The 26846-nt window shown below is 38.8% G+C and overlaps 1 protein-coding gene and 1 long non-coding RNA gene across 4 annotated transcripts in view; one reads left to right on the forward strand and one right to left on the reverse strand.

Annotated features, from left to right (window-relative positions):
- The window catches only part of LOC136177166 (SLAM family member 5-like), a 43072-nt gene that overhangs the window by 3354 nt on the left and 12872 nt on the right, over positions 1-26846 (reverse strand). The window contains exons 1-5 of one of the 3 annotated variants that reach the window (XM_065948626.1): positions 7859-8105; positions 4740-5039; positions 1409-1705; positions 1228-1332; positions 43-104 (exon numbers count right to left, since the gene is read on the reverse strand). In XM_065948626.1, the coding sequence (XP_065804698.1) occupies positions 43-104; positions 1228-1332; positions 1409-1705; positions 4740-5039; position 7859 (765 nt within the window). In that variant the 5' untranslated portion in view covers positions 7860-8105. Of the gene's footprint in view, positions 1-42; positions 105-1227; positions 1333-1408; positions 1706-4739; positions 5040-7858; positions 8106-26846 lie in introns of those variants that run through there. The other 2 variants (XM_065948547.1, XM_065948571.1) reach the window with 2 other exon arrangements.
- Positions 12844-13873, forward strand: LOC136177669 (uncharacterized). The gene is made up of 3 exons (XR_010665425.1): positions 12844-13225; positions 13480-13612; positions 13737-13873. It is a non-coding gene; the product is annotated as an uncharacterized lncRNA (long non-coding RNA).

The following is a 26846-nucleotide window of genomic DNA, read 5'->3' on the forward strand; positions in this document are numbered from 1 at the left end:
CGTTTAACCGCCTTACCACCCAGAGTGTGTGTTTGTACTAACCTGGCTGCATCTGTCTGCGTTTATATAGACATATGAGTACACCACGTCAGAGTCTCTATTCACTGAACATACAGAGAAACAAACAGTTAGAGATGTGAGGTGACATTTGAATTTATTACAACAAAAACCGCTGAAGATTTGTAACAAATAACGGGAAAAATGTCATTAGAACAAAGAATAAAAGGACAGTTTGCTGATGTTTAAACACAAATCATGTCTTAATACAGACATCTTATCAACATCATCATTTGATCTTTTAGGAGTCAAGAAGAAACACATTCTTTTAGAGTTTTTAAAGAGCTTTACAGAAAAACACTTTGATAAATGAGCAGTCTAATGCTGTGTTCATCTCTTTGGTAGCACTGAACAGATCCCGACTTTTACAACTATTGCATGCATATTGTTGAGGAAAACTTCCTTGTTGAAATCTGTCATTTCTTCGATTACCCTTTTGAGCTCTGGGAGGAGAAACCATAGACTGTAAAAAGAAACATGCACCCAACTGCTGGCTGGAATCAATAAGACAGTTGAGCTCAATCAGAGCTCTTATAAACAGCAGGAGAGCTTTAAGCCCATTCTGCTTCAACCAGACATGTTCTCCTTTGCCTGTCAAGTTTGTCTAAAGTGAGTTATTCTTTTAGGTTTATCAGTTTGATGAATTCATTTATTTGAGCTAATTTTTAACCTAATTTTGTGTTTTCATTTATGTCCCCCCCCCCCGTGTTAAAAGATTACATCAACTGTGTTGAGTTTGATAATTTCACTTGTTAATTGGGAAGTTATTTTTGTTAGAATTTCTAGAGACATAGAACTGACTAGTTATGTACCTTGTTGTCTTTGTATAAACAAAAAAATCATCACCTTTGCTTTTGTGTAGAACCTGCTGTCACTACCTTTAATGTTGTTGACTCACAGACCTTAATTAGTGTCTCTAAGCTTCAGACCTCGTGATTTATTCTAAAGCTGCATGATGTTCTTTTTTAAAGGCTTCCACTTTGTTAGACGTTATTGTGGCCCTGCAGCCAATCAGAATCAAATATACACTCAGATAATGGTATGAGACCTCTAAAATAAAGTATACGTTTTGACAAGGTTACCAAAATATTTCGAAAAATCTGTAAAAATAGATGCATAAATTTAATTCCTACATGTTTTTAGGCAAAGATAATGAAAACGTATACCTGCCTTGTGTTTGTATGGTTGACTTCTTGTGTTTGAGGACAAACCATCTGATCAACAGGGCAACAAGTACAACAATCACGGCCAACACGATAGGAATTATGATCATATCTGTCAACACAAAACATTCATGATAAAAAAGTAGAACAGGTGACAGCTATTATGTGGGAGTTAAAATAAGTCTTACAGCGTCCAGTGTTGGGGTCACTCTTGCTGCCTGAGTTAAGTCCCACACAGATGTTCCTAACATCGACATGAAGAGTCTTATTTTCAGCAGGGTTGGCTGCCACACATCTATAAGATGAGTTGACATCATGTCTGTGTACAGTGAGAGGCAGTGAGAGAGCAGAGCTGCTCTGGTTGATTATTTCCTCGTCTTTGTACCACAGCAGAGTCGTCTCTTCAGTCTTTTTCACCAAACACAGAAAGGAGCAGCTCTCTGCGCTCACGTTCACAGCTTCCACTGCAGGAGCTGCTACAGACTCTGGAGAAGAAAGCAATGGAGAGTTAAATAAGAAAATATAATTAACATTTAGACTGATCACTCTACACTTCAATATACGATCATAGTTATATGAGTCAACAGAATAACATATTCTGGGGGATTTAATGCTATAACTTCATTAACTGTAGCCTACAATACAAGATGCTAAGAATCTACATCATTTGAAATGTAAGTCTTTGGTTTTGGCTTTTTAATTAAATGTATTATATTTCTGGTGGATTTTCCTGATTGTGTTCACTTGCCAATGTTCTCACTAAGTTAACAATCATTTTGCTCAAACTCTTCAGGATTTAAGGAGGTTCCTGATCGGAAGATTGTTTACATTTTTTGCCTTGAGCTCACCCGATGGGGGTGGGGGAGTGTTTACACCACCAAGACAGGAGTATCAATTGGCAGGAGGAGCTTCACTTAACAACCACTAATGGGGCTTTCACACTTGAAGAAACCCCCTTGTAGCCTAAATGTTTCCATATCAAGTCAGGTTGAACTGATGTGAGAACGCAGCAGGTAATTCTCAGCAAACTTGACCGCTGTGCTCAGCTTGACGCAGATACGCTTTCTCGCTGTGCAAAACCAAGACAATGAACGGTTCTGAGAGCGCTCACCACACCCTATTTGAGAGGCACTTGAGAGCCGGACACTAAGAAGTTCCCCTTTACTTATAATGCAACATCTTTTATGATTGTTAACTTGCCTCCCAGGTGCAACTGTTTCCTGATTAGTAATACTGAAACTCCCACGCTTCATTTAACCAAACAAATGTAGCTGCTACAACAGGTTTGGGTGATTTTCATGAACCTCTAAAACTGAAGATTGACATAATGTAAAGTGAACAACTCAAGTTTATGTTGAGTAATGTGTCCAAGAGATAACAAAACAAGAGTTCTATTGTGAGGCTGTTTAGATCTTTTACACTATGACGCTGTCCATCACTGTCCTCCTTATCCTCAACCTCTCGGACTTCTCCTAACACACCTCTACACACCTGTTTTGACTTCTTATCACTTCTTTGGTTGACTGACCGTCTCTGCTCACCTGTATTCACTTCTAAAATCAGCCTCAATGCAATTATAGTGGAACATTGACTATTTTCTCCCCTGTTATTTATGTTGCTTTATTGTTTTTTATTCTCCCTTTTGAGTTTTTAAAACTTAAATGTGGACCTGCCTGCTTTCTTACCTCACCTGTTATCAGTATTCCTGCCTGTACATTTTCTTATGTAGAGAAAATCCTTTCATGCAATGTTCTGCTTTTTACCATCTGCATTCGGGTCCTTTTGCTGTTAAAAGAACCTTCCAAGTCAGACACGAGTCTGTAGGAGGACATGAATGTTGATAATTCATGTGCTGAATGAACAATCCAAAAATTAGAAAATAAATATTTAAGTCATTTCCAATCAATATTTATCAATAATTGACGTTGTACTTGGCAAGAATTTGCAGTAGTGGTTTACCGTAAAAAAATAAAGTTTAGATGCCTAAATATATGATAATTAAAATATCTGGCTTAATGTTTAGTGGAGACCAGTCTGAAGACAATTTTTAACCATTTTGATGTCCAGCTGGCAACAAATGTGGGAGTAGATAAGCATAAGTAGTTTTAGCATAGCTAGCATTCTTTTGACTGAAGCTGTTCTTCTCCCCCGTGCAGAAAAAATGTTAATACCACCATGTATCTAGTGGTGATTTATTTGCATAGGCTACGTGTGTCCTTATTCACAAACATTTTGAGAATACTCTCAGAGAGCTTGCAACTAAGCCAAAAAGAAATCTGGGAAGGAGTCCTAGAAAAATAAGTAGCCTCCAAAATGTCTGAAATCAACACGCTTGTGCAGTAACTTCCAATAGTAAAATATGATGCTCACATGATAGAAGCACATCTCTAGTGAGAGCTACAACAAATATTATACCTGCATGATCCGATCTGTATCATTCAATGACTCATTGTCATTCAGTGTTTGGAGAACATCTCCACGTACTATGTCTTTCAGTCATTTTCTCCTCTGCTTGAGAAACTCTTTAGCATCTGAAAAGAACTCCTCACTCGTTTTCACTATGCTCTTCACGGTTAAGATGCATCATGTATAACTTTTATATTACCATGTTTAATATTAAGGGGAAATTCTTAAAAAATAATCATGATTCAAGACATTTGCTTAGACTTTCATCACCAGGAGCAACTCTTTGTACTGGGAAGCTTTATGAACACGGAACGCGAAAGCTAGATGTAAGGAGGGACCGTGTGAAAGGGCTGATGCAGGATGAGCTGACAAAATGAAATACTGGGTCAATAAGTCATTAAGGATTACATGGAGAGTTCAGCAAGTGGTGAAAAAACACCATGTGACTCTTAAAGTACAAAGCAGAGAGCTTCCAGAACCATCGTTTTATTTGAATTGTCCACATAAAATTCTTCTATAACATAAATATCCAGTCTGTCTATTTGGAGAGTCCACCAGCTATTTGGTCAGTAACAATCAGACCTACAGAGAGTTCATGCCTTCAAAGGTTTCTTAATGCAAACACTTGGTGAGATGACTTGACAGTCATGGCACACTCATGCTGCTAGTCTCAGTATTTTGTTCTTTACAGTTATGTTACACATTTCACTTTTAGACTTTATTGTCCCCAAGGGGAAATTCTTTTCCACAGCACCGTTACTGTCCAAACAGACAAGTCCCACCAAAAAACATTCATACACAGAAAACAGAGTACAACACAAACAGAGACAAAAAGTCAAGAGACAATCTAAAATGTATGTGCTATTATAATTCCTCAGACTCAGCTGCTTGGTGTCTGCACTGTTTATATGTTAACTTCACTGTTCAGTCAGCAGAAAATCCTTATCTTAAAATAGATTTAGACTTCAACAACCAGTAGATATCTGACTATACCCTTTACAATTCTGTTTTAAACCCTTGAGTTGACAGTGCTAGCCAACGGGGCTAGCATGCTAATAAATACATTTTACCACCAATAGACTGTTCTACACTGGAAAAGGAAATGTTACTTACCATATACACTGAGTTTATGACTTATTATGGAACTAAATCCTTTTTTAGGATCAATACCATAAACACCAGAGTCATTCCGCTTTAGTCCTCTGATTGTGAAAAGACCAGTTTTGTTGTTCCATGAAAGTCTGTCCTTGAAAGGTTCCTCTAATATATCTATTTGTTTGTCCTTCACTTCAGCAATGTTAGTTCTTTCAAATAAAAGAAGTCCATTCTCCAAAGGATCAGGAAAAGTGATGGATCCTCCCTTAATGCCTGACTGGTGACTCTTCAACTTTACATCAGCAGATGAGACGATCACTGTAAAGATATAGAGAGAGGTGCAACGGTTTTAGTGAGTGTATGGAGGGGATCCACTGACTATTACCTCATCAGAGTTCAACAATACCTTTCACAATCTTTAAAAAATGTTTTAGAAGAGGGAATCCATTTCTTCAATCATTTCTCCTGAAGGTAAGTAAGGATTAATTTACTCTCCACCTGAAACCATTTTGTTACAAACTGAATACATGCAAAAAAACATCTTAACTTTATTAAAAGCAGCATAATCTGTGAGTTAGACATTACAACAAACTAAAACTGTATTTGCTCGGTCAGTTGTCAGATAGAAAACATCTGAAAGACACAGCTTTATTGTCTCCTCTGAGGTAGTGTTTTAAAGTAGCTATAACCTGAATGTTTAAATATCAACACAGGACCACATGACCAAATATGTTTATTTAGGGAACCTATGAAGGATTATAATCACTGACACTCCACCTTTTTTCCACAGGTTAAAGTTCCCATGGGCTGGGTGAATACTTGATTGTGATAGACATCAAGGTGTCCAGTAATTCTGAGTAACGTACACATGGTAATTTGTTCCAATAAACTCTGTTTCATTGCCACAGTAAGTAGTTTGCTCTGGCAAAATGTATTTGCCTATACACAACAAGTAACCATAGCAACAAGGGAAAAGTCAAATAATCCATTGACAATATTATACATTGTTTTTTATATCATCTTGTTACGATGATGCGGGAATTTTCTGAAGTAAAGAGAAAATACAATTCAACAACTATTTTAAATTTAAATACTAAACTCTAAAAAGATAATAGCCTAGAGGAAGAGGTAGCAAGAAAGTAAGAAGAAACTCATGATAGAACTTCAGCCTGGTGTTAGGATTTTGAGTTGAAATGTGTTGAGTGTGAAAAAATAGCAATTTTTCAAAAAACCTCTCTGAGTTGCCCTTTTTCCGTATCTTTTTCAGTTCAAGATTTTTTTTCTTAAACCACTGAGAGATTGAGGGGACTTGATTAGACTTCCTGCCTGCATGTAAAGGATGTAAAAGATAAATTGTTTAGAGGTGAATAAGCTACACAACGAGGCACAAAAAGGGCAGATTTGATTTTTTATCATTAATATTTTGGCCATAGTCTCAAAATAGTTACGCCAGAGGTTTGATAACTTTGACCATGAAGAAGACATGTTATTTAAGTTGCATGGGGATGTTTGAAATCTGTCACACTTTCATTTCAGACAACCTGGCTTTAATAAAGAGAACCCTTTTCAGGACTGTATAGTACCTAGTCGAGCAAAGAGCGCTTGTGTGGGTCCTTAAAGCCCTTTGCCAACCCTCCTCTGTAAATGTCATGCCTCCCTGCATGAACCCCCATGAAGTAGTAGTAGATGTACAGATCTTTGAGATCAGTGACCTCTATCAAGGATTAAGCTCGAGTAGAAACTTCCCAAGGTTGTGTCAGATGCAAGATAGTTAGGAAAGAGGTAAACTGAATAAATTGCAAGACTGTGACTCAAGTCCAAATAATGGATCATCGGGGGATCCAAGCCAGCATGGTATGTTATGAATGTGTGCTGACCAGAAATATCACTGAATGAGTTGGAGCCAAACTGTCATTAAATTAACTTTTTTGCAAAAAGTGATTTACAAATCCTTTTTGTTACATTGAAATTTTTGGACAACATCCTCAATAGCTTTGAATAATTTGTTGGGCAAGAGATTTACAGAGAAACATGACAAAGTAATTTTGGTAGAATAATATCACTGCATTGATCCATCCAATAAGAACAATTCAAATCCTGAAAATAAGCTAAAATATTGCAAAATTAATTGAATAAAAAGGATGTTTTCGATAGGGTCAGATACATTTAATAATAGGTCATCAGCAAATACTGACAAGTTAAATTCCTTATAACAGGTGGAAGAGCTACATGCACAGCTCACCTCTGGGTAGAGGTTGTTCAGAATGAATATAATTTAATATACGTGATGAGGGACTTAAAAATGATTGCTACCTTTCTGGTTGATATGAAAACTTTGATGACTCAACCTGTAACATCAGGATTCAAAGAGTACACATAGCCTTTATTTAAAAGAAATATTGATAATGACTTGGGAGTAACAAAAATGATGGATAGCTAGTTTACATTTTTAAAATAGTTCAAATCTTTTCTTTTTAAATGTTTGACATGTTATTGACTTTGAATCTTACTATAATACCGTAAGCTTTGTAGCTAACAGCTAAAGTTTTTTACGAGCTTAGTTAATCGTCGATATTACTAGTAAGCATTGTCAGAGATAGATGCTGCCCTTCTGATGTATATTATCAGTAATTATTGGACAATGTGGAGGCCTGACTTTTGGTCATGTCAGCTCATCTCACATTACATACACATACAAATCACTACTTCAGGCTCATGTAAGCAGTTTAAATTGTATTTTTTCTGCTCGGTTTTGATGCCTGCCTTCATCACAGACATCAGTGTGTGTCGCTCTTCAAGACATGCAATCAGATTTATGATCATGGAAAAGGTGTACCTTAAGGCTCCCTTAGGTCTGTTTCTGTTTTATATTTTTATTAAGGATCATCCACAAATTTGTTTGTTCCAACTGTCAAATTGGACAAAAATAAATAAATAAATTGTCAATTGTTTTAAAGTGTATTTTACACATTATGTTGCTCTGTATCAATTCTGTATTACTTTCTTGATGTGTAAAACCGTTTGTAGGTGCATTAGATGAAATAATCCTCTCAGAAAATCAGAAAGGACTTTAGTTGAGTTTCTCATTGTCCAAGACGGGGGTAAACATCATCATCTTAAATACATGCATCACTTACTGTGCCAACTTACAGAAAAAGATGAAGATGATCGTCATCTGCAACTCCATTACAGTAACATGAAGACATACATCCTGTGATCAGTAAAAGCTGCTTTTATCTGACACACAAAGTCCCTCGGTCCTCCGGTTCCAGATTACCTGGACAAACAGGGAAGTTGCTGAACACAATATTAGTGAACAATAGTCGATTGAGAGCGAGAGAGAGCAAAGAGGAGCAAGTGAGAAGAGAGAGAGATTGAGAGTGTAAGAGAGAGAGAGAGGGACAGAGGGAGGGGCAATTAAAGAGACAGGGAATTCTAATTTCATGTTACAGCTTTATATTACACTAAGACTTCTGCAATATATAAACAAGACCAAATAGATTTTTTTCATTTCATTTTATTTGCTAATTCAACACTATATTGTTAAGTTTTTTCTTGTTTTTGCACCCGCTGATGACAAAGTGGTTTATCTACACTTTTATTGTCCGTTAGACAAATAAGTACATCAGTCTTAAACTGGGACTGTTTGAAAATGTATCAAAAACTACTCACAGTGGAATTAATGAAATATGCTAAGACCGGCCAGTGATGAATACAACATTAATATGAGCTAATATGCCGTTTACAGATAAATATATTTATGATTTTTCCTTTTGCGATCATACAAGAAAGACAACTTGCATATGGCACTATTAAAGAATACAAACTTTCATTAGACTTCTGCTTCTTTGTTTAAGCCTCAGTTTCCAGTTGACTGCATGTTTGAAGCATTACTGTCTGTGAAGACCCACAACACTCTTTCCACACTGCAGCAGGTCTTCTGTACCTGTGGTTCCCTGTGGCTGAAACCACATACATCTTTCTGTCACGCTACTTCAGAATAAATGCTTATATACAAGAGATGCTGTCCAGACACAACCAGAGGTGCCATCTAGTCAACCACAGCATGACACAAAAAAACATGTATAGCTCACTTTCAATTCTAAAACCGACCACAGAGAAGACTTCTTCTTTGTTTCTCACACTACATGCAGGCATATATAGATATATGTTTTAACATTTTGTTCCACTTGTGGGCTGTTAGTATTGAGAGGAGATGCCACAGACTATAGTTAGACTTATTGTGACAGGTGGTTTTTTGTTCCCACTTGCAGCACACAGGGGAACAGATAGCAATAGTAATATTTTTAATGTTAAATTGCAAGTTCAGGATTAATCAGGTAAAGAAAAGAGCATTACATTTCAATGTTAGGGCTTAAAGCCCGATCAGTCCAATGCAACAAATCACAGGGCTTTAAGAAGAATGCCTGGAAGGAATGCCTGGAGATAATATCCTAATATGGCACCCAAATTGTAATTGTGAGATTGAGATATCTCAGGGAAGCCTTTCAGAGAAATGCTTTAAATTTGGTACAAAAAATCACTTGAAGGCCTAATGAGATGTGAGTGTTGAAATGTCAAATCTCTTGGTCATTAAGACCTCACATCAGTTTCTTAACCCCTTCCATACCTGTTTACTCTTCTGTTGCGAGAAGGGTTTGTTGACTATCTCTGCAGAAAAACAAAGAGCTTCTCTTTGGTATTATGCTTTGAAATACATGGAAACCCATATTAAATAAAAATTGCACAAAGACAATTTATTAAATGTTGTGACGAAAACTTATTTTTGTTTTGAATTTCATTCTGACATGTTTCAAACAGTTGGGACAGTGGTAACAAAAGATTGGAAAAGTTGGGAAAGGGTAAAAAAAAAACAGCTGAAGGAACATTTTAGTTGATAAGGTAAACTTGGAAAGGTCAGTAGCGTGATTGTGTATAAAAAGAGCATTTTAGCAAGGCTTAGTCCCCCTGAAGAAGGATGGGGAGGGACTCTGTTAAGGGCTGTGGTGGCAAATAGTACATCATTTTAAGAATAGTGTTTTCTTTATCCTTAAATTGCATAAAATTGGTCAGCTAGGCTTCCCTAGCAAATAGCCCAAAGGGAACATGAGGGCTGCACTAGTCTGGATAAATACAGGAGCGCAGCACAGGCAAACTTAATACTCCAGGAACTTACATTTTTGTGTACTCACAATCCACAGAATTAGTTTGATAGGCTTCAAACCTGTGGTGCGCCAGTCCCTCGTCAGAATAATATGCAAGGCATGGAGTGTGAGAAACACTGAATGCTGACAGCATGAAAAACAGCGGACATATGTGGAGTAAACAGCCACTCTCTCTTCCACACCAGTAAGTGGCAAAGACAGTCTTCTCCTAACTCACTTTCTCTCGCATTTTCAATTCACACAAACGATCAATTCAAAATGATCAGTGACAATGGGGATGCACAGGTGCTCTTATGCTATCAACCCCCACCTCAAAGGTATATGGTCTTAAAGGCAATTATCCACAAGGTCACCTGACCCAGTGGGTCAGCCCCTGTACATATGGAATATGTTTTTAACTAGGAAAACCTCATTGAGATTAAGAATCTCATTGACAGGCAGAAGGATTTATGGTTTATAAAGTGGAACTAATGCTTAATGTTGAAGATGTTAAAGGGATACTTCACTCGTTGAATCATGAATCTGTATTGACATTGAATCATGTATGTAGTAGAAATGTGAAATACATTTTGAAGTTGGTGCCTTCTTGACCAAGAAAAGGCAGAAAGTGTCTTTTTGGCTCATGTGGATGAAAGACACCAAATCTCAGAATGCACAGCACCGCAGGCCACTCCCACTGAAGCTATGATGCTCTATTTACAGATATTTACGAAAACACATACGGCAGTTTCAATCTCAACTGATTCCGAGATTTCTTCCTGAAGGAATTGGCATCTTGGAAATTCCTGGCAGCAAACAGACTCTATGTCTGTGTTCATAGACAAACAGTGAGAACACCAACACCACCAGTCCGCCCCAGCTCGAGCCAGCCTGGGCTCCTCGTCCTCACCGTCGCCTACAGGCCGGTCTTCTGCTGCATCTGAAGCAGAAGACCGGCCTGTCTGCAGCAGCCACCTCATTGCTATATTGGGGCTCGTAGAGCTACTAGCAAAATTATGATTTTTGCGTCATCGGAAGCTCCAACAAATACAGATCTTTCCAGTCTCAGGAGGAAATGAGTGCGGGATGCACAACCATTCAAAAATACTACCAAGTTTCTAATGATACAAAGCTTCATGCAAATTATTGCTGGGCTGGGGACATTTCTAGATACAGGGTTCAAACTGATTGGGCTGCATTTAGAACAATATTTTTAATATTGAAGAAAATTAAGAACCTCAAGTGAACCAATTGGGGCCTGCTTTTCAAGACAGCTCAGGTATATTAAATGTCTACTGCAGCGTGAGCACAAATTAGATCTCTATTAGAGCTACAGAAAACTATGGAGTTTGATAAGTCTCAATATTCATGAATGCACACAAAAGGAACTTTTAATGCAATGTTTTATATAAATTACTATCCACAGAAATATTTGTCAATGCACACACAAATATTTATCATTGTATGTAAATGTCAAAAAAAATGTCTCCTTCCTATTCAGCCAATCAAAAATAATGTAGATTCAAGGGTATGGTTTAATGTAACCCCTGCAAAGTCAGCAAGTAGCTGTGTGATTCAAGTCATCTTTATGCTATTTTGTGATTGTCGTACTATAGATGGAAAAATGTTTATCGTTATGGAGCTATTATTGTGGAGAAACTATTTGAATATGTGTACACAGATCCACAAATGTGTAAAAAGATACACAAATGTGTAAACTAATCTGCAAATATGTAGACCAATTTCAAAATGTTTACTTATTTATTAATGGCAGTGAGTTTTTTTCAGCTGTAAATCCTGAAAATACACACAAATGATCACTTACAACTGAGGCGGGCCTCTCCATTGGCTGTCATTGTTGAAAGTTGATTATCTGCCTATTCCCTTTTTAAATTTTGTTCCCATAAAAAGTTACCTTCACGTGATTCGCGTGATGTCAATAAATATTGCTGACTGGGAACTGTAATATTGCTGTGAGAAAACCCCTGATTAAACAAGAGTTTGAATTATGCACACTGAAGATAAAAGTGATATGAATATTACTTTGACATCATAGAAAAAAACAAGTACACAAATAAGTTTTGTTCTTTGGTACATGCTCTGGCAGCAGGACCCTGAGTTATTTGAGAAGCTTCATTTAGAATTTAACCTCTTGTTTGTTAAGAAACAGGAAGCTACACTTTTTAAAGAAGAAGGTTAGCTTTTATCTTGTTCTTTGCTCGGTGGTGACATGAGCAGGTTTCACACACTCCTGAGTGCTGAACGGGTCTGACATCTGAAAACGACAATGAAGTTACACCTGGGGATCATCATCTTTTTATTAGGTAACTTTTTTTCTGCACATACCTGTAAATGTGATTTCACCTGATCATGTCTAATGAACTGTTATATTATATGTTTAGTAGATTTTAGAGGCCATAAATTGAGTTATCTATGTTACTGTATTTAACTTACACTGCACTGGTGTCCTTGTCTTTAAAAGGTGCAGTAAGATATTTATCTATTTCCTTAAAACTTTTAATTTATTATATTATTAAAATGTATCTAAAAAAGAACTAACTAACTCCTAACTAACACATTTATTTTTTACAGTGATCGTCTCATCTGCTGCTGTAAAGTTGAAGAGTCACCAGTCAGGCATTAAGGGAGGATCCATCACTTTTCCTGATCCTTTGGAGAATGGACTTCTTTTATTTGAAAGAAGTAACATTGCTGAAGTGAAGGACAAAAAAATAGATATATTGGAGGAACCTTACAAGGACAGACTTTTATGGAACAACAAAACTGGTCTTTTCACAATCAGAGGACTAAAGCGGAATGATTCTGGTGTTTATAGTATTGACCCTAAAAAAGGAAGTAGTTCCATAACAAGTCATAAACTCAGTGTATATGGTAAGTAACATATATTTACTCACTCCAGTCATTGGCATCCTAGCCCTTAGTGACCTCAGTAGTCCATATATTTTTACATTATTTGAGCGGATATATAGCATTGCCTGCCTAAATCACAAGAAATCAAGTTGATTGTTGTATTGCTACATCTGAAAGATGCCCAGAGGAATTCTAGAAATGTTCAGATTTGTGTCTCGACAACAGAAAATGCAGCTCTAGTTTGACGACCCTGTTGAGTCTGGGTAGATCAACATAAAAGCATAATGTACATTATTAAAAGAATAATGTCACTGCTGTTTGTGGCATAAGTCTGGTTTTATAACATCAACACCCTCCTGAAAACATTTACTTGTTATTTTCTTCTCCAGAGTCTGTAGCAGCTCCTGCAGTGGAAGCTGTGAACGTGAGCGCAGAGAGCTGCTCCTTGCTGTGTTTGGTGAAAAAGACTGAAGAGACGACTCTGCTGTGGTACAAAGACGAGGAAATAATCAACCAGAGCAGCTCTGCTCTCTCACTGCCTCTCACTGTACACAGACATGATGTCAACTCATCTTATAGATGTGTGGCAGCCAACCCTGCTGAAAATAAGACTCTTCATGTCGATGTAAGGAACATCTGCAGTCCAGGTGACACAACGACACAAGTAGAAACAGTGAATGTTCATCTTCTCAGTGAGACATGATGTTTATGTTACTGATGTTGGTGATATATGTTTCTGACAGGTGGCAGTAACACACAGTCCTGGTTGTTCCTGACTCCTGTGTTGGTGTTTTGGGTTGCTTTTGCTGTTTGCATCCTTTTGACAAACATGAAGAGAAAGCGAAAGAGAGAGACTGACGGCTGATCTACAATCATGTCAGTACACACACACACACATACACCGCTCTCAGACTTGCTTTATGCCTGATTTATCACAAAAATCACTAATTCTAAATATTTATCATTCACCTCTTTCTGTATTTGTGTCCGATCCTCACAGATGCAAACAGTCGTGAAATGTGAGGAAGCTCCAGACTGAGGTTTGTGTAGCTGCCATGACATCCTGCAGTGCTTTGTGAATGTGGCATCACCAGATGAGGAACAACAGATGCATAGACTGATCCAAAGTGGGAAATGGAATTGATAATGAAGATAGAGAGAGAGAGAGAGAGAGAGAGAGAGAGAGAGAGAGAGAGAGAGAGAGAGAGAGACAGAGAGAGAGAGAGAGAGAGAGAGAAAGCAATCAAGCTTTTTTTCATTGTTAGACCACTTCAGTTTAAAAGATTGAACTTTTTCCTACATCATAGGAAGAGAGGGAGAGGGTTTAGAGAAAGGCTCTTTTAGGAGGGGCATTGCTGTGTTTGCATCGATGGGTAAGTTATGAGATTTTATATTTGATCCTGAGAGAGACAGGAAGCCAGTGAGTGCAGGATAATGAGATGTCATTTGTTTCTTCACTCTCATCAGGATCTGGGCAGGGCTGTTCTGGAGTTTCTGTACACTCTTGCCAGGAATCCCGATGAGAAGTGCATCACAGTAGTCCAGCCTGGAGGAGACAAAGGAGTAGTCAGCGTCTTGGGGGATGAGTGAGGTGAGGAGTTTTTCAATGTTCTTGAGATGGAAGAATGATGTTTTAACAGATGTGTTTTATGTGTGGTTCAAACGTTAGATGAGGGTCCATTTTTACACCTAGGCTGGTGATGAGTGGTGAAAGATGGATGTCTTGACCAGAGAAGGAAAGCAGTTATGAGAGATGATTGAACTTTTTCCTACATCATACTGTACCTTAATTATTTTAATGTATCCTTTCCTTTATTCAACCATTCGCTCTTAATAGTTTTTATCCATTCCTAATCCGACTAATTAGCCTTCTTCTAATGTTGTAGTCTTCAATTCTCTGTTTCTTTTATATATTTATTTTACGATCTATCTTTTATCCATCCCTCTTTATCTTCATTTTGTTTTGAATTTATGTGATGTCGTCTTCTTCTTCTTCATTTTTATATGATGTTATATGATTCTTATTGTTGTGTTGACTTTTTCTCTTGTATTTACATTCTTTAACTGTGTGGCTTTTATAGCTTTAACTTTAACAACATGAGCTGCTGCATCAATCTGGAGACAAAACTGAACAGAGTCTGATAAACAAAAGATTTTATTTTATTTGCTGTTATTTGTTTTGTGCATTTTTCCTTTATTTGTTGTAGAAAATGTGATATTTACAATCCTGCAGGGAGGTGCATTATAGTTTTGCAGGTACAGACATCATTTATAGAATTATTAAAAAAAAAACAATAAGTAAATCTTTCAGGAAGCATGAACTCCAAAGAAAGTTTTTTCAATGGATTTAGCAATTGCACATGTTTTGATATTGATTGCAGGTAGTAAGGAGATAATAATACATTTTATAAGTCTGTTTCCTGTAGTCACAGTCAGTACACACTCTGCAATAACAAAACAAACAAACAGATGAAAAGTACTCTAACCAGAGACTCTGTCTGACAAACCGCATGAAACAAACAGATTTTTTTATATTTTATATAAATATGTGCAGTGTTGAGGAGTGGTTTCAGTATCCAATGACCCACAACATGTTTCTGATGGTGTCTTTTCACAGTGCAGTGAAACAGCGCTCTCTTGTGTCACCTTTCATCATTACATCTGCACCCACTGTTTTAGACCTTCTCTTGACGAATGTAATATTGATGTATGTACCAAAAAACAATATAAATAAAGTAAGAAAGCTCATCGTTGTGTTTATTTCAAGAAAGCTAAAATACTGCAATGCTGAGGTTCCTGAAAATACAATTAGAAAAACTTTATATCCTACAAAGGAGCTTTATTAAAAAAGTGCATATAAAGGATGTATTAGTCTTTATAAGGCATGAACCTGTTGTAGTCTTATTACTGATATGAATCATCTTTTTAATACTGATAAGTTGTCTATCAACAAGTTTGTTTTAATTGTTCATTCATATTTTACATTTAATACAAGTGTTTTATACTTTGAACAGTCATGAAGTCTGAACATTTACTGTTCAGATTGGTTATTTGTGTCTTTTAATGTCTAATGATATATTGTTGTATGTTTGGCTGCTCGTTGTTTGTGTGAAACTCTGTTCATTGTGCTGCTGTCTGTCTTGACCAGGACACTTTGGAAAAAGAGATTTTTAATCTCAATGAGTTTCTTTCCTGGTTAAATAAACGAATACGATTATTCATGTTAGTGAATGTTTTAGTCATGTTTATGACCGGTATATCAACTGTTTACATGTTTCTAATTTGATGTATAATTACAATAATACATGTGTAAAATATGTTTGTATTAACACTAACATAGACTTATTTATGTTTATAATCATCGTATAAGGTTTTATAATTGACTTATTCACAATTAATTAGCCTACTGCTTATTAAAAGGCTTTAAAACACAGGCAGACTTTATGAGCTCATGATCAAATGAATTCCCAAGACATGAAACAAACTGGGATTTTTTAAATGTGCACTGGAGTTTAGGTAGAGAAATGTGAAAGTTGGAGAAGTGTACAGATTCTGTGGTATGTTCATGACTCTATACACAAACTGTCCTCAGAGCAAAATGTGGTCCCAGTGTTTCAGTGAATCTGCACAGTGCACTTTTGATATAATAATAATAATACATTTGACTTATAACGCACTTTACGGATTTGAACAGAAATCTCAAAGTGCTAATTGGAATAAAACCAAAAAAACAACACGGGTAAGATCAGGCAGAGTTAAGGACCTGAGCATAAAACAAGGTATAAAAACAGTGGTTTTAGGGAGAGGGTTTAGAGAAAGGCTCTTTTAGGAGGGGCATTGCTGTGTTTGCATTGATGGGTAAGTTATGAGATTTTATATTTGATCCTGAGAGAGACAGGAAGCCAGTGAGTGCAGGATAATGAGATGTAATCTGTTTCTTCACTCTCATCAGGATCTGGGCAGGACTGTTCTGGAGTTTCTGTACACTCTTGCCAGAGATCCCGATAAGAAGTGCATCACAGTAGTCCAGCCTGGAGGAGACAAAGGAGTAGTCAGCGTCTTGGGGGATGAGTGAGGTGGGGAGTTTTTCAATGTTCTTGAGGTGGAAGAATAATGTTTTAACAGATGTGTTTTATGTGTGGTTCAAAGGTTAGATGAGGGTCCATTTTTACACCTAGGTTGGTGATGAGTGGTGAAAGATGGATGTCTTGACCAGAGAAGGAAAGCAGTTATGAGAGATGACTGAACTTGGTGAGGTGTGCCGACTAGGATGGCTTCAGTTTTTGAACTGTTTAATTGGAGGAAGTTTTGACTCATCCACGACTTTATGACATTTTCTATACTGGAAGATCTGCTTTTGGCATCTTTGCACCATCAGCTTGGAATTTGCTACAAGGCACTTTAAAAATCAAGGCACTGGTCTCTTATGGCCATTTTAGATCTTTAATTATTAACTCCTTTACTTCTGATTTTGTTTATCTATGATGTGTATATATATATATGTGTGTATGTATACAGTATATGCATATGCTTATGTGTGTATGTGTACATATATATGTATATGTATGTTTGTTATTTTTCATTGTTTATCCTGCTTGATGTCATTGTAAATGAGGGCTGTGCTCTCAATGATTTTCGAGTGTAAATAAATAAAGACATAATACATATACATGTTTTAGGTGGTGAGTGTGGATGAATGTGGTGAGGCTGAGTGGTTGGTGTGGGTTTTCATATAAAGTTGGGTGTCGTCAGTGTAAGGCAGTGTAGTCAGAGGGTGTGGTGATGAAGTAGGAGGCAGACTCACGATTCTGTGTTGAGGGTCCTGTAATGTTTGTAAAACCCCAAGATGAACCAGGCGGACAACGACCTAGCAATGTATAGGCTTTAATCCAGAGGCTGCCGGTTACATGCACAAACAGTGACTAACTAACTTTCACTGTGCTACATGACTGCTCTATATAAATGTGTCACCCATAGATGGCGTTGTTGCTTCACTTAAAGCTGTCATCATTGGTCTCTTTTTTTTTTCAAACAAAGAAACAAAACAATGCAAATTTTGCTATGCTGAACCTGCTCTTCAAACATGCTTAAAAATTTAAAACTTGCCTGACAACAGAACATTGCAAATCTGAAAATAAAACAGAATAGATCCAATCTGTCTGAAAACAGAAAAATCAAATTTTCTTTTTTGTAACTGTTCTACTTTTTTTAATTTAAACTGTAGAATAATTGAAATTAAGAAATTAACAAAAGTTGTCCATCTTGGTATTTCAATGTAATTGTCTCTCCACTCCACACATTTCAAGTAGCAATTGGCATTTCAAGTAGCAATTGTTTATTTGTAGTCCTTCAAGTATGTGGGAGGACGTCTGAGTCGTGTGGGGTATCTTGGTGTAGTTGTGGTTGTAGAGGCTTCACTGTATTCATGACCTTCATCATCAGGATCAACTGAGATATCCAGTAGCTGTGGTGGTATCTTTTTGAAGAATGAAGAATTCCTGATGATCCAGTGCCCATCTCTAGCCGCTGTAACCATGGAGCCTTTTGTATTGGTCACAGTATATGGCTTGTTGTTGTATGGTGTGGTGAGCTTATTTTTCTTGGGCTGACAATGAAGTACAGTGTCCCCTGGAGTAAGTGTGTGCGGTTTGGCATGACGATGAATGTCAGCATGAGATTTCATTTTGTCCTTAGCCTTGTTGTCCTTTGCTCTCACTTCAGAATCTGTACTGTTACTCGGTGTTTGAGTGAATGAAGGAATCTTCGTGAACATCTTGCGTTGGAATAACATTTCAGCGGGTGAGCTCTCTGTTGTGCTGTGAGGTGTGGATCGATACTCACGTCGGAAGATGTTCAGTTGTTGTTTCCAGTGCATTCCCTGTGTGTCCGCAACACGGATAGCTTTTCCCAGGGTCCGCATGAATCTATCAGCTGTGGCATTGGCTTGGGGCCAAAGCGGTGTGATGTTCGAATCCTAGATAGTCTGCGAACTGGGAGAACTGATCACTGTTGAATGGTGGTCCATTATCGGTTTTTACAACTCTGGGGATCCCAAACATTGAGAAGACCTTGTCTATGACGAAATGACTGTGTACTGCTGTTTCTGCTTTTCGATCAATGTCTGGAAACCATACCTTGGTTCTGAGTAGCGTTTTAGTTTTAACAATTCCCTGATGTCCTTCATGGGCTAACTGTAGCACTCTCTCTTGTAGGGAAGTGGGAATAACTATTCTAGTCCCCCACAGTACGATGTCTGAGTCATGTGATATTGATAGTTCACTGCTAACTTGTTTGAACTGCTTTAGTATGTCTGCATTTCGTGACTTGTCCATTTTGTTCCATGTGTTGTGTCTGATGCACTCACCGACCTCTTGAAGGATTGTGTCTTTAAGAGTCTCAGCTTTGATCTCGGCGAGTGTCATAGCTTTTGGTATCCCATAACTCACTGTAGGAGCTGCATTTAAGTTTATTGTATTTGCATTTTAATTTGTAACTAATTTTGTGTGCGCCCTCTATAGGCAGAGTGGCGCATCTATAAGGGGGAGTGCAGAGCGCACCTGGGAGGAAGAAGACGGGTCACAGCGCATACTGTCATTGACCACAGACTCAGCAGTCGCGTTTAATTATATGAATTACATGTTTTTAAGGTCATTGGAGACACCACACATACTTTTTGGTTTACTTTTATTTGCAATAAAACTATCAGCATCTTTAAGAATCAACTCTCACTGGATTTATTTTGCATCAAGTCTGCGCGTTTGATGAACTGTTCCTGTTTCTTCCAAAGTGGTAAAAACAAGAAAATATTGGAGAGGTTACAGGACAAACCTGATTTTTGAGTTTTTTGCTACTTCAATCGTCAATGACGTGCTGTGGATGGACACAGGAGGACTTCGAGGGCATTAAGCGGGGCAAAGACAGAGGAAACGCCAGCTTGACGCGTGGCAGAGAAAACAAAGAAACATGTTGGAGGAGGTACGTGCGCGAGAAGCAAGTTTAAAAGAATAATTTTTCGTTTGACAATATTTTTTTAAGTATATTGACACGAATTACACCGCTGATTTTTGTTTGAATGGACTGCATTCTTTGTTTTTGCAACTTTTTACGGCATGGCCAAACAATTGAGAGCGGTGGAGGCGCGGCCTCTTATGAATGAAATGCAGTGTCCTCCACAAGCTGCTCAAGTTTTGCCTTGCGAAAAACAGCTGAGGACAATGGAAGCTGTTTCCCCCCTCAGGTAGCTGAAACAGTTAGACACAATTTTTGTGTAGACAACTGTGTAAAGTCGTTGGCAACAGAACCTGAAGCAATGCAGCTGGGCACAGATCTCGCAACACTGTGCAGCCAAGGTGGGTTTCAGCTTACTCAGTGGGTTAGCAACAGCCGAGCAGTTTTAGCCTCCATTCCCAAAGAACAAAGGGCAAAGGAAGTAAGGACATTGGATCTGGACCAAGACAGTCTTCCTGTTGAAAGAGTTTTGGCAGGTTAATACTCAAGATGTTGTGTATGTCACCTTTGTTCAAGGAAAGTCCAGAGTTCTCCCTTTAAAGCACATCACAGTACCTCGTCTGGAGCTGGCTGCAGCAACACTTCTGCTGAAGGTGGACAAAGTGCTGAGGAGAGAACTACACCTTGAACTCAAACCCTCAGTCTTCTGGACAGACAGCCAAACAGTGCTCAAGTACATAGCAAACGACCATGCAAGATATAAGACATTTGTAGCCAACAGAGTTTATTTTATTCGTCAAAACACAGATCTTTCTCAGTGGAGACATGTCAGCAGCAAAGACAATCCTGCTGATGATGCTACAAGAGGATTGAGTGCAGTTAAGTTCATGCAGCAAAGCAGGTGGATTCATGCCCCAGAGTTCTTACAGGGGCCGGAGGAAAGTTGGCCAGTGGAGGGAGCATTGGGCTCCAAGAAAGTTTTACAGGATGACCCAGAGGACGATCCAGAGGTCAGGAAAAAACCCTCTGTTTTCACCACAGTGGTGAAAAGCACAACTCCCACAGACCATCTTGTTCATTTTTTCTCAGATTGGTTGAGATTATTAAAAGCAGTGGCATGGTATCTGAAACTGAAGAAAGCTTTGATGTTGACAGTCAAAAAGAAAATGGAACTCACCTCAGGTCACGACTACCTGTGCATCCAGCCAAAAGGTGGGCATTCACCTTGGCACTTTCAGGACCGCACTTGGTGGACAGCTTCTCACAGTGGAAGATCTCTCCCAGGCTGAAAGATCAGTTATTTCCTATGTTCAGAGACAATCATTCCCACTTGAAATGGAAGCATTGCAAAAATTCCAAGGAAAAGTGAAAAGGAACAGCAAGATCTGTAAGCTTGACCCTGTACTGGATGAAGAGATCATTAGGGTAGGTGGCAGACTTCACAGATCTGCAATGCCTGAAGAAACTGAACACCCCTGTATGTTGCCCAAAGATGCCCACATCTCAATTCTCATATTAAGACAAATCCACAACGGCACAGTGGGAGAAATCATATGCTTTCACAACTCCGCAAAAAATACTGGGTTATTAATGGAAACTCAGTAGCAAGGAAAGTAATCTCTGATTGTGTTGTTTGTCGACGTGTCAAAGGCAAAACAGGGGAGCAGAAGATGGCGGATCTGCCAAAAGAAAGAATCTCACCTGATCTTCCCCCCTTCACCAATGTAGGTTTAGACTATTTTGGCCCTATTGAAGTGAAACGAGGAAGAGGGACCATCTAAAGGTACGGAGTTCTGTTCACATGTATGTCTTGTAGAGCGGTACACCTGGAGGTGGCCTTTACATTAGACACAGACTCATGCATCCATGCCTTGAGAATGTTTATTTGCAAGAGAGGTCAGGTTAAACACATCAGATCGGATAATGGAACAAACCTGGTGGGTGCTCAGGCAGAGCTCAAAAAGGCCTTGAGTTCCCTTAATGACAAGAAAATCAGGGATGCTCTACTTCCTGATGGAATTCAGTGGAGTTTCAATCCACCAGTAGCATCACATCATGGCGGGGTCTGGGAAAGACTAATAAGATCTGTCCGCCAGGTGCTAATCTCCACCCTCCATCAGCAAACCATAGATGATGAAAGTCTTCAAACTGTCTTATGTGAGGTGGAGTCCATTCTCAACAGCCGCCCCCTTTCAACAGTTTCCTCTGAACCTTATGACTTACAACCACTGAGTCCAAATCGCATCCTCCTACTCAAAACACAGCCTATGCTACCCCCTGGAACCTTCCTGAGATCTGACCTGTACTCAAGGCGCCGCTGGAAACAGGTCCAGTATATGGCCAACCTTTTCTGGCACCGATGGACGAAGGAATATCTTCTGCTGCTTCAGGAGAGGCAGAAGTGGACTACAGTAAGAAAGAACTTTAATGTTGGAGACATTGTCCTGGTGGTTGACCCCACTGCCCCTCGGGGCTCATGGCCACTGGGCAGAGTCCTGGAGACCAGACCTGATGGAAAAGGTCAGGTCCGTTCAGTGAGGCTAAAGACTAAGACCTCTGTCCTTGAAAGGCCCATCTCTAAGCTGTGCTGCATCTTGGAGTGTGCAGAGTGACTCCCTTCAATTAAAGTAACACGTAGAAAGGGATGTAATCTATACTTTATTCATTTAAGCACATTCATTAATTATTGTAAATATATGGCTCCTTTTGTAGTTAATGTTTTAATTGATTCTGAGCGAACAATTGAGATCTGGTGTGTAGGAGCCGCATTTAAGTTTATTGTATTTGCATTTTAATTTTTAACTAATTTTGTGTGCGCCCTCTATAGGCAGAGTGGCGCGTCTATAAGGGGGAGTGCAGAGCGCACCTGGGAGGAAGACGGGTCACGGCGCATACTGTCATTGACCGCAGACTCAGCAGTCGCGTTTAATTATATGAATTACATGTTTTTTAGGTCATTGGAGACACCACACATACTTTTTGGTTTACTTTTATTTGCAATAAAACTATCAGCATCTTTAAGAATCAACTCTCACTGGATTTATTTTGGATCAAGTCTGCATGTTTGATGAACTGTTCCCGTTTCTTCCAAAGTGGTAAAAACAAGAAAATATTGAAGAGGTTACAGGACAAACCTGATTTTTGAGTTTTTTGCTACTTCACTCACGATGAAGTTAACATACTCCTCTTGCCACTTTCGTTGCACGTGCGTTGTCACCTGTGTCAAAACGGATGGGGTGACGGGACATGTAGTCAGCAGGGTTGTCAGCTACTTTTCTGTACCTTGAAGTCGTACGGCTGAAGTCTTAGTCCCCATCTCTCAATTCTGGCAGGAGGTTTTGATCTTGGGTTGTTCCATATAATCTCTAGTGCTTTGTGGTCAGTTACTAGAGTTACAGGATGACCATAAATGTGCAGATGGAAGTGTTCCCAACTCCACACAATGGCCAGAACTTCTTTCTCTGTCTGTGAATATCTCCTCTCCACATCGCTGAGAGATCGACTAGCATACACTATTATATGCTTTACTGCTTTTTCATCCTTTTGACTGAGAATTGCACCCAGTCTGACAGGGCTAGCATACACAACTAACTCAGTCTCTTTGCTTGGGTCAAAGTATGACATAACTGTGTCACTTGTTAGACCGTCCTTTAGTGCTTGAAATGCAGCTTGCTGTTCTGGACCCCATTCCCAGGGCATGTCCTTTCTGGTTATCTTGCGAAGTGGCTCAGAGATAGAGGCAAAGTCTTTTATAAACCTGGAGCAATAATTGGCCATGCCCAGCAGGCACTTGACTTCACTGACAGTCTGTGGTTCTGCAGCGTGTTGAACTGCAGCGACCTTCTTGGCGTCAGCTGAAACACCTTGTGCTGAGAAAACAAAACCGAAGAATTCAAGCCTGGATTTGTTGAACTCACATTTTTCACGGTTAAAGTATGAGACCGCTTTCTTTGAGTCTGTGGAACAGCGCTCTTAGGTTGTCGTCATGTTCCTTCTGAGAAGCGCCGTAGACTATGATGTCATCACTGAGGTTCTTGACGCCAGAGAGACCTTGTAGTGTTTGACATATGGTGTTTTGAAACACCTCAGCAGCAGAAGATATGCCAAAACTAAGCCTTTTGTAGCACCTCAATCGAAGGTGAGTCGTGAATGTAGTTATGTACCTACTGTCTGGATGCATCTCTAGTTGGTGATATCCAGCTCTCAGGTCCAGTTTAGAGAACACCGTAGCTCCATTTAACTCATGTATCACATCGTCCATGGTGGGAGTGATGTGACGTTCTTTTTCTATGGCTGTATTAGCTTGCCGCATGTCAAAGCAGATCCTTACTTTGTTTGGAGATTTAGGCTTAGGAGCCACGACAATGGGCAAGACCCATGGTGTCGGGCCAGTGACCTCTTCAATGATACCATCTGCCTCTAGCTTCCGAAGCTCATCCTCAACCTTCTGGCGGATATGAAATGGCACTCGTCGATGAGGTTGACATGTGGGTTTGATGTCAGGATTTATATGTAGTTTCACCTGAAAATCTTTCCAATACCATGTAACAGTTCTGGATTGTTTTCCACCAGCTCATCAGCAACTGTGCTATGCTGTGGTGTGGATGATACTGCAGTGACTATTTTAATCAGACCAAGTGCTTTCGATGTTTTATAACTAAGTACATTAAAACAGTCACCTTTAATGACATAGAATGTGCACCTTGTTTTTTTCTGTCCCTTTTCCACACTGCACATGAATGCACCACTGACAGGCAAAGGAACATAGGAGCGGAAGGGGTAAATCTTGGTTGCACTGTGATTGAGCTGTGGGCCTGGCATTAGTGTCTCAAAACTCACTTCACTAATACAATTAGCTGAGGCTCCTGAATCGATTAGCACTTGCACATCATGGTCATTCAGCTTGATTCTGTGGCAAGTCCGATGTATTGTCATCACTAACTGTGAACACATACTTATCATCACTGCTTGAGGAGTCATGTTGTGTTTCATTATCTGGTGCAGCTTTTGTTATGTGGTGGACTTTCCTGGAGTGTTGTTTAACAGTGTATTGAGGCTATCTTTTGGTACTGTCTTTGGACGTTGAGCTGCATTGTTTAGCAAAATGGTTTAATTTTCCACAGGCTCTACATTCTTTGTTTTTAGCAGGACACTCACCATCATGAGGATATTTGCCTCCACAGTTCCTGCAGTGGTTGTTGTGAGTGAGACACTGTTTTTCAGGCCACTTTCTATTGTTTGGATAGTGCTTATCCATGGGTTTCCTGTTAACTGCATTCACAGAAGGCGTAGCTGCTGTTTGTTTTTCCATGCCACTCGCTTGCATTTCCGACAGTTCAAGTGTCCTTGCATGATCAAGGAGCTGATCTAAAGTCATATTTGGTTCCCTAAGTGCTTTCCTCCGCAGCCTGGATGACGTACAGCACTGTATTATTTAAGTTTTTATCTCTACCGTAGTATCTGCAAACTCACAATTCTTAGCCAGCATCTTCAGTCAAGTGTGATAACTGTCCAGACATTCTCCTGGTTCTTGCATGGCTTTTCTAAACATATAGACTTGGTACTGTGCATTCTTCTTGGGAGAGAAATAGCCAGTTAGCTTCTCCTGCATGTCTGCATATTTATCATCCTGTGCTGCTAACATGTCATATATGTCATGCACACGTTCTTGTTGTGCCCTGAAAAAGGGTAAAATGAATAAATGGACTCAAGACACGATGCTTCCTCTGTCAGCGTCATGCAGAATGATTTAATTTATCTTTTTCAAAATGATCCACATAGTCACAATGGTGCTTTCTTTTAACATTTCTTTTCACAGGCAAATATGAAACATAACAGGTAAGTACAATAAAATAAAATTATCAACTGTGTTGAAAATACAAACAAAAATATCCTATCTATCTATCACTTAATATTTCTTTCTTTAATTTCTCATTCTTCTGTTGAACAATTTCTTCCTAACAAAAAGATATATATGTGCTCACTGACACGATTAAACATGAATATTCTCAACCATGACTATTCTTTTGAACACTTTCAGATTCTTAATAATCTTAATATGCACACACGTCCAGAGATGCACACGCTCTCATGCCAACACTGACCTCGTGTGGTGACATGTGCACGACATACAACACGGAGCTAACCTAGCTTAGTGCCTCACTGAACTTTCATCAAATGTAAATACAACGTTTTAAACATCAACCTTTCTGAGCTGAGAGCTCCCCCTTCCGGCCTCGGCAGGCATAACTAATCAATCACATGCATTATCTCTTGATAGACATTACAGGTAGATGACAGATTCATAAATCTTGGCATATCTGTCTATTTCAAAGGTTTTTAACAAAAAAATAATTTTTAAAGTGTTTTAACTCCTTCAGACTGAATCTGTTTAAACACTGATATCTTTTACAAATTATTAAACTTAAATGAACTTCTACAATTGTTTTATGACATTTTTTACAAGAATTCACTGTTTTATGTCACTAAAATCATATTTATTTCTCCATGAATTTATTTATAACTTATAACTCAAATAAATTACACCTATCACATTCTCCTGCGATATGCAACAGCAATGCTTTAACTCTCGCATCTCCAGCAATGTTCATAGCAGTCACATAATTCTCAAACCTTTGTACCCATTTGCTCCACCATGGTCCAATAGATGCAGGATCCGTTTCTGTGTCGAAAGGTGGTAGAGTCGCGTGTGCTGCGGCAGCCATGCTTGCTAGTTTTTATCCACGTTGTACAGTCACGTTGTTCTGCGTTAGCTTCGTGGTCGCTATTAACTTGGTATCCATCTGTCCAGTTTACTTTTCTTTCACTGAAAGAAAAGACTCTTTGTGTCTTTTCCTTTACTCCTCGTCGCCAATGTAATGTTTGTAAAACCCCAAGATGAATGTTGAAATGTGTGTCTATGTGTGGTGCTGTAGCAGCGGGTGTAATGGCTCTTAAAAGAGCCGTTGGTTTAAAGGTCCCATATTATGCTTTTTCTGGTTTTATATGCTCTTAAGTGTGTTTTCCAAGTGTCCTGTGCATGTTTAGGCACATCTATTTGCAAAAATTCAAAGTCCGCGGAAACGCAGCTTCTCCTACGTCCTCCTGTTAGCTGTAGCATTAGCTGCATGTAACGCTCGGTTCTAGCCCCCCTCGATAAAAA

The sequence above is a fragment of the Labrus bergylta genome, chromosome 1 (assembly GCF_963930695.1).
Source record: "Labrus bergylta chromosome 1, fLabBer1.1, whole genome shotgun sequence".
NCBI lineage: Eukaryota > Metazoa > Chordata > Actinopteri > Labriformes > Labridae > Labrus > Labrus bergylta.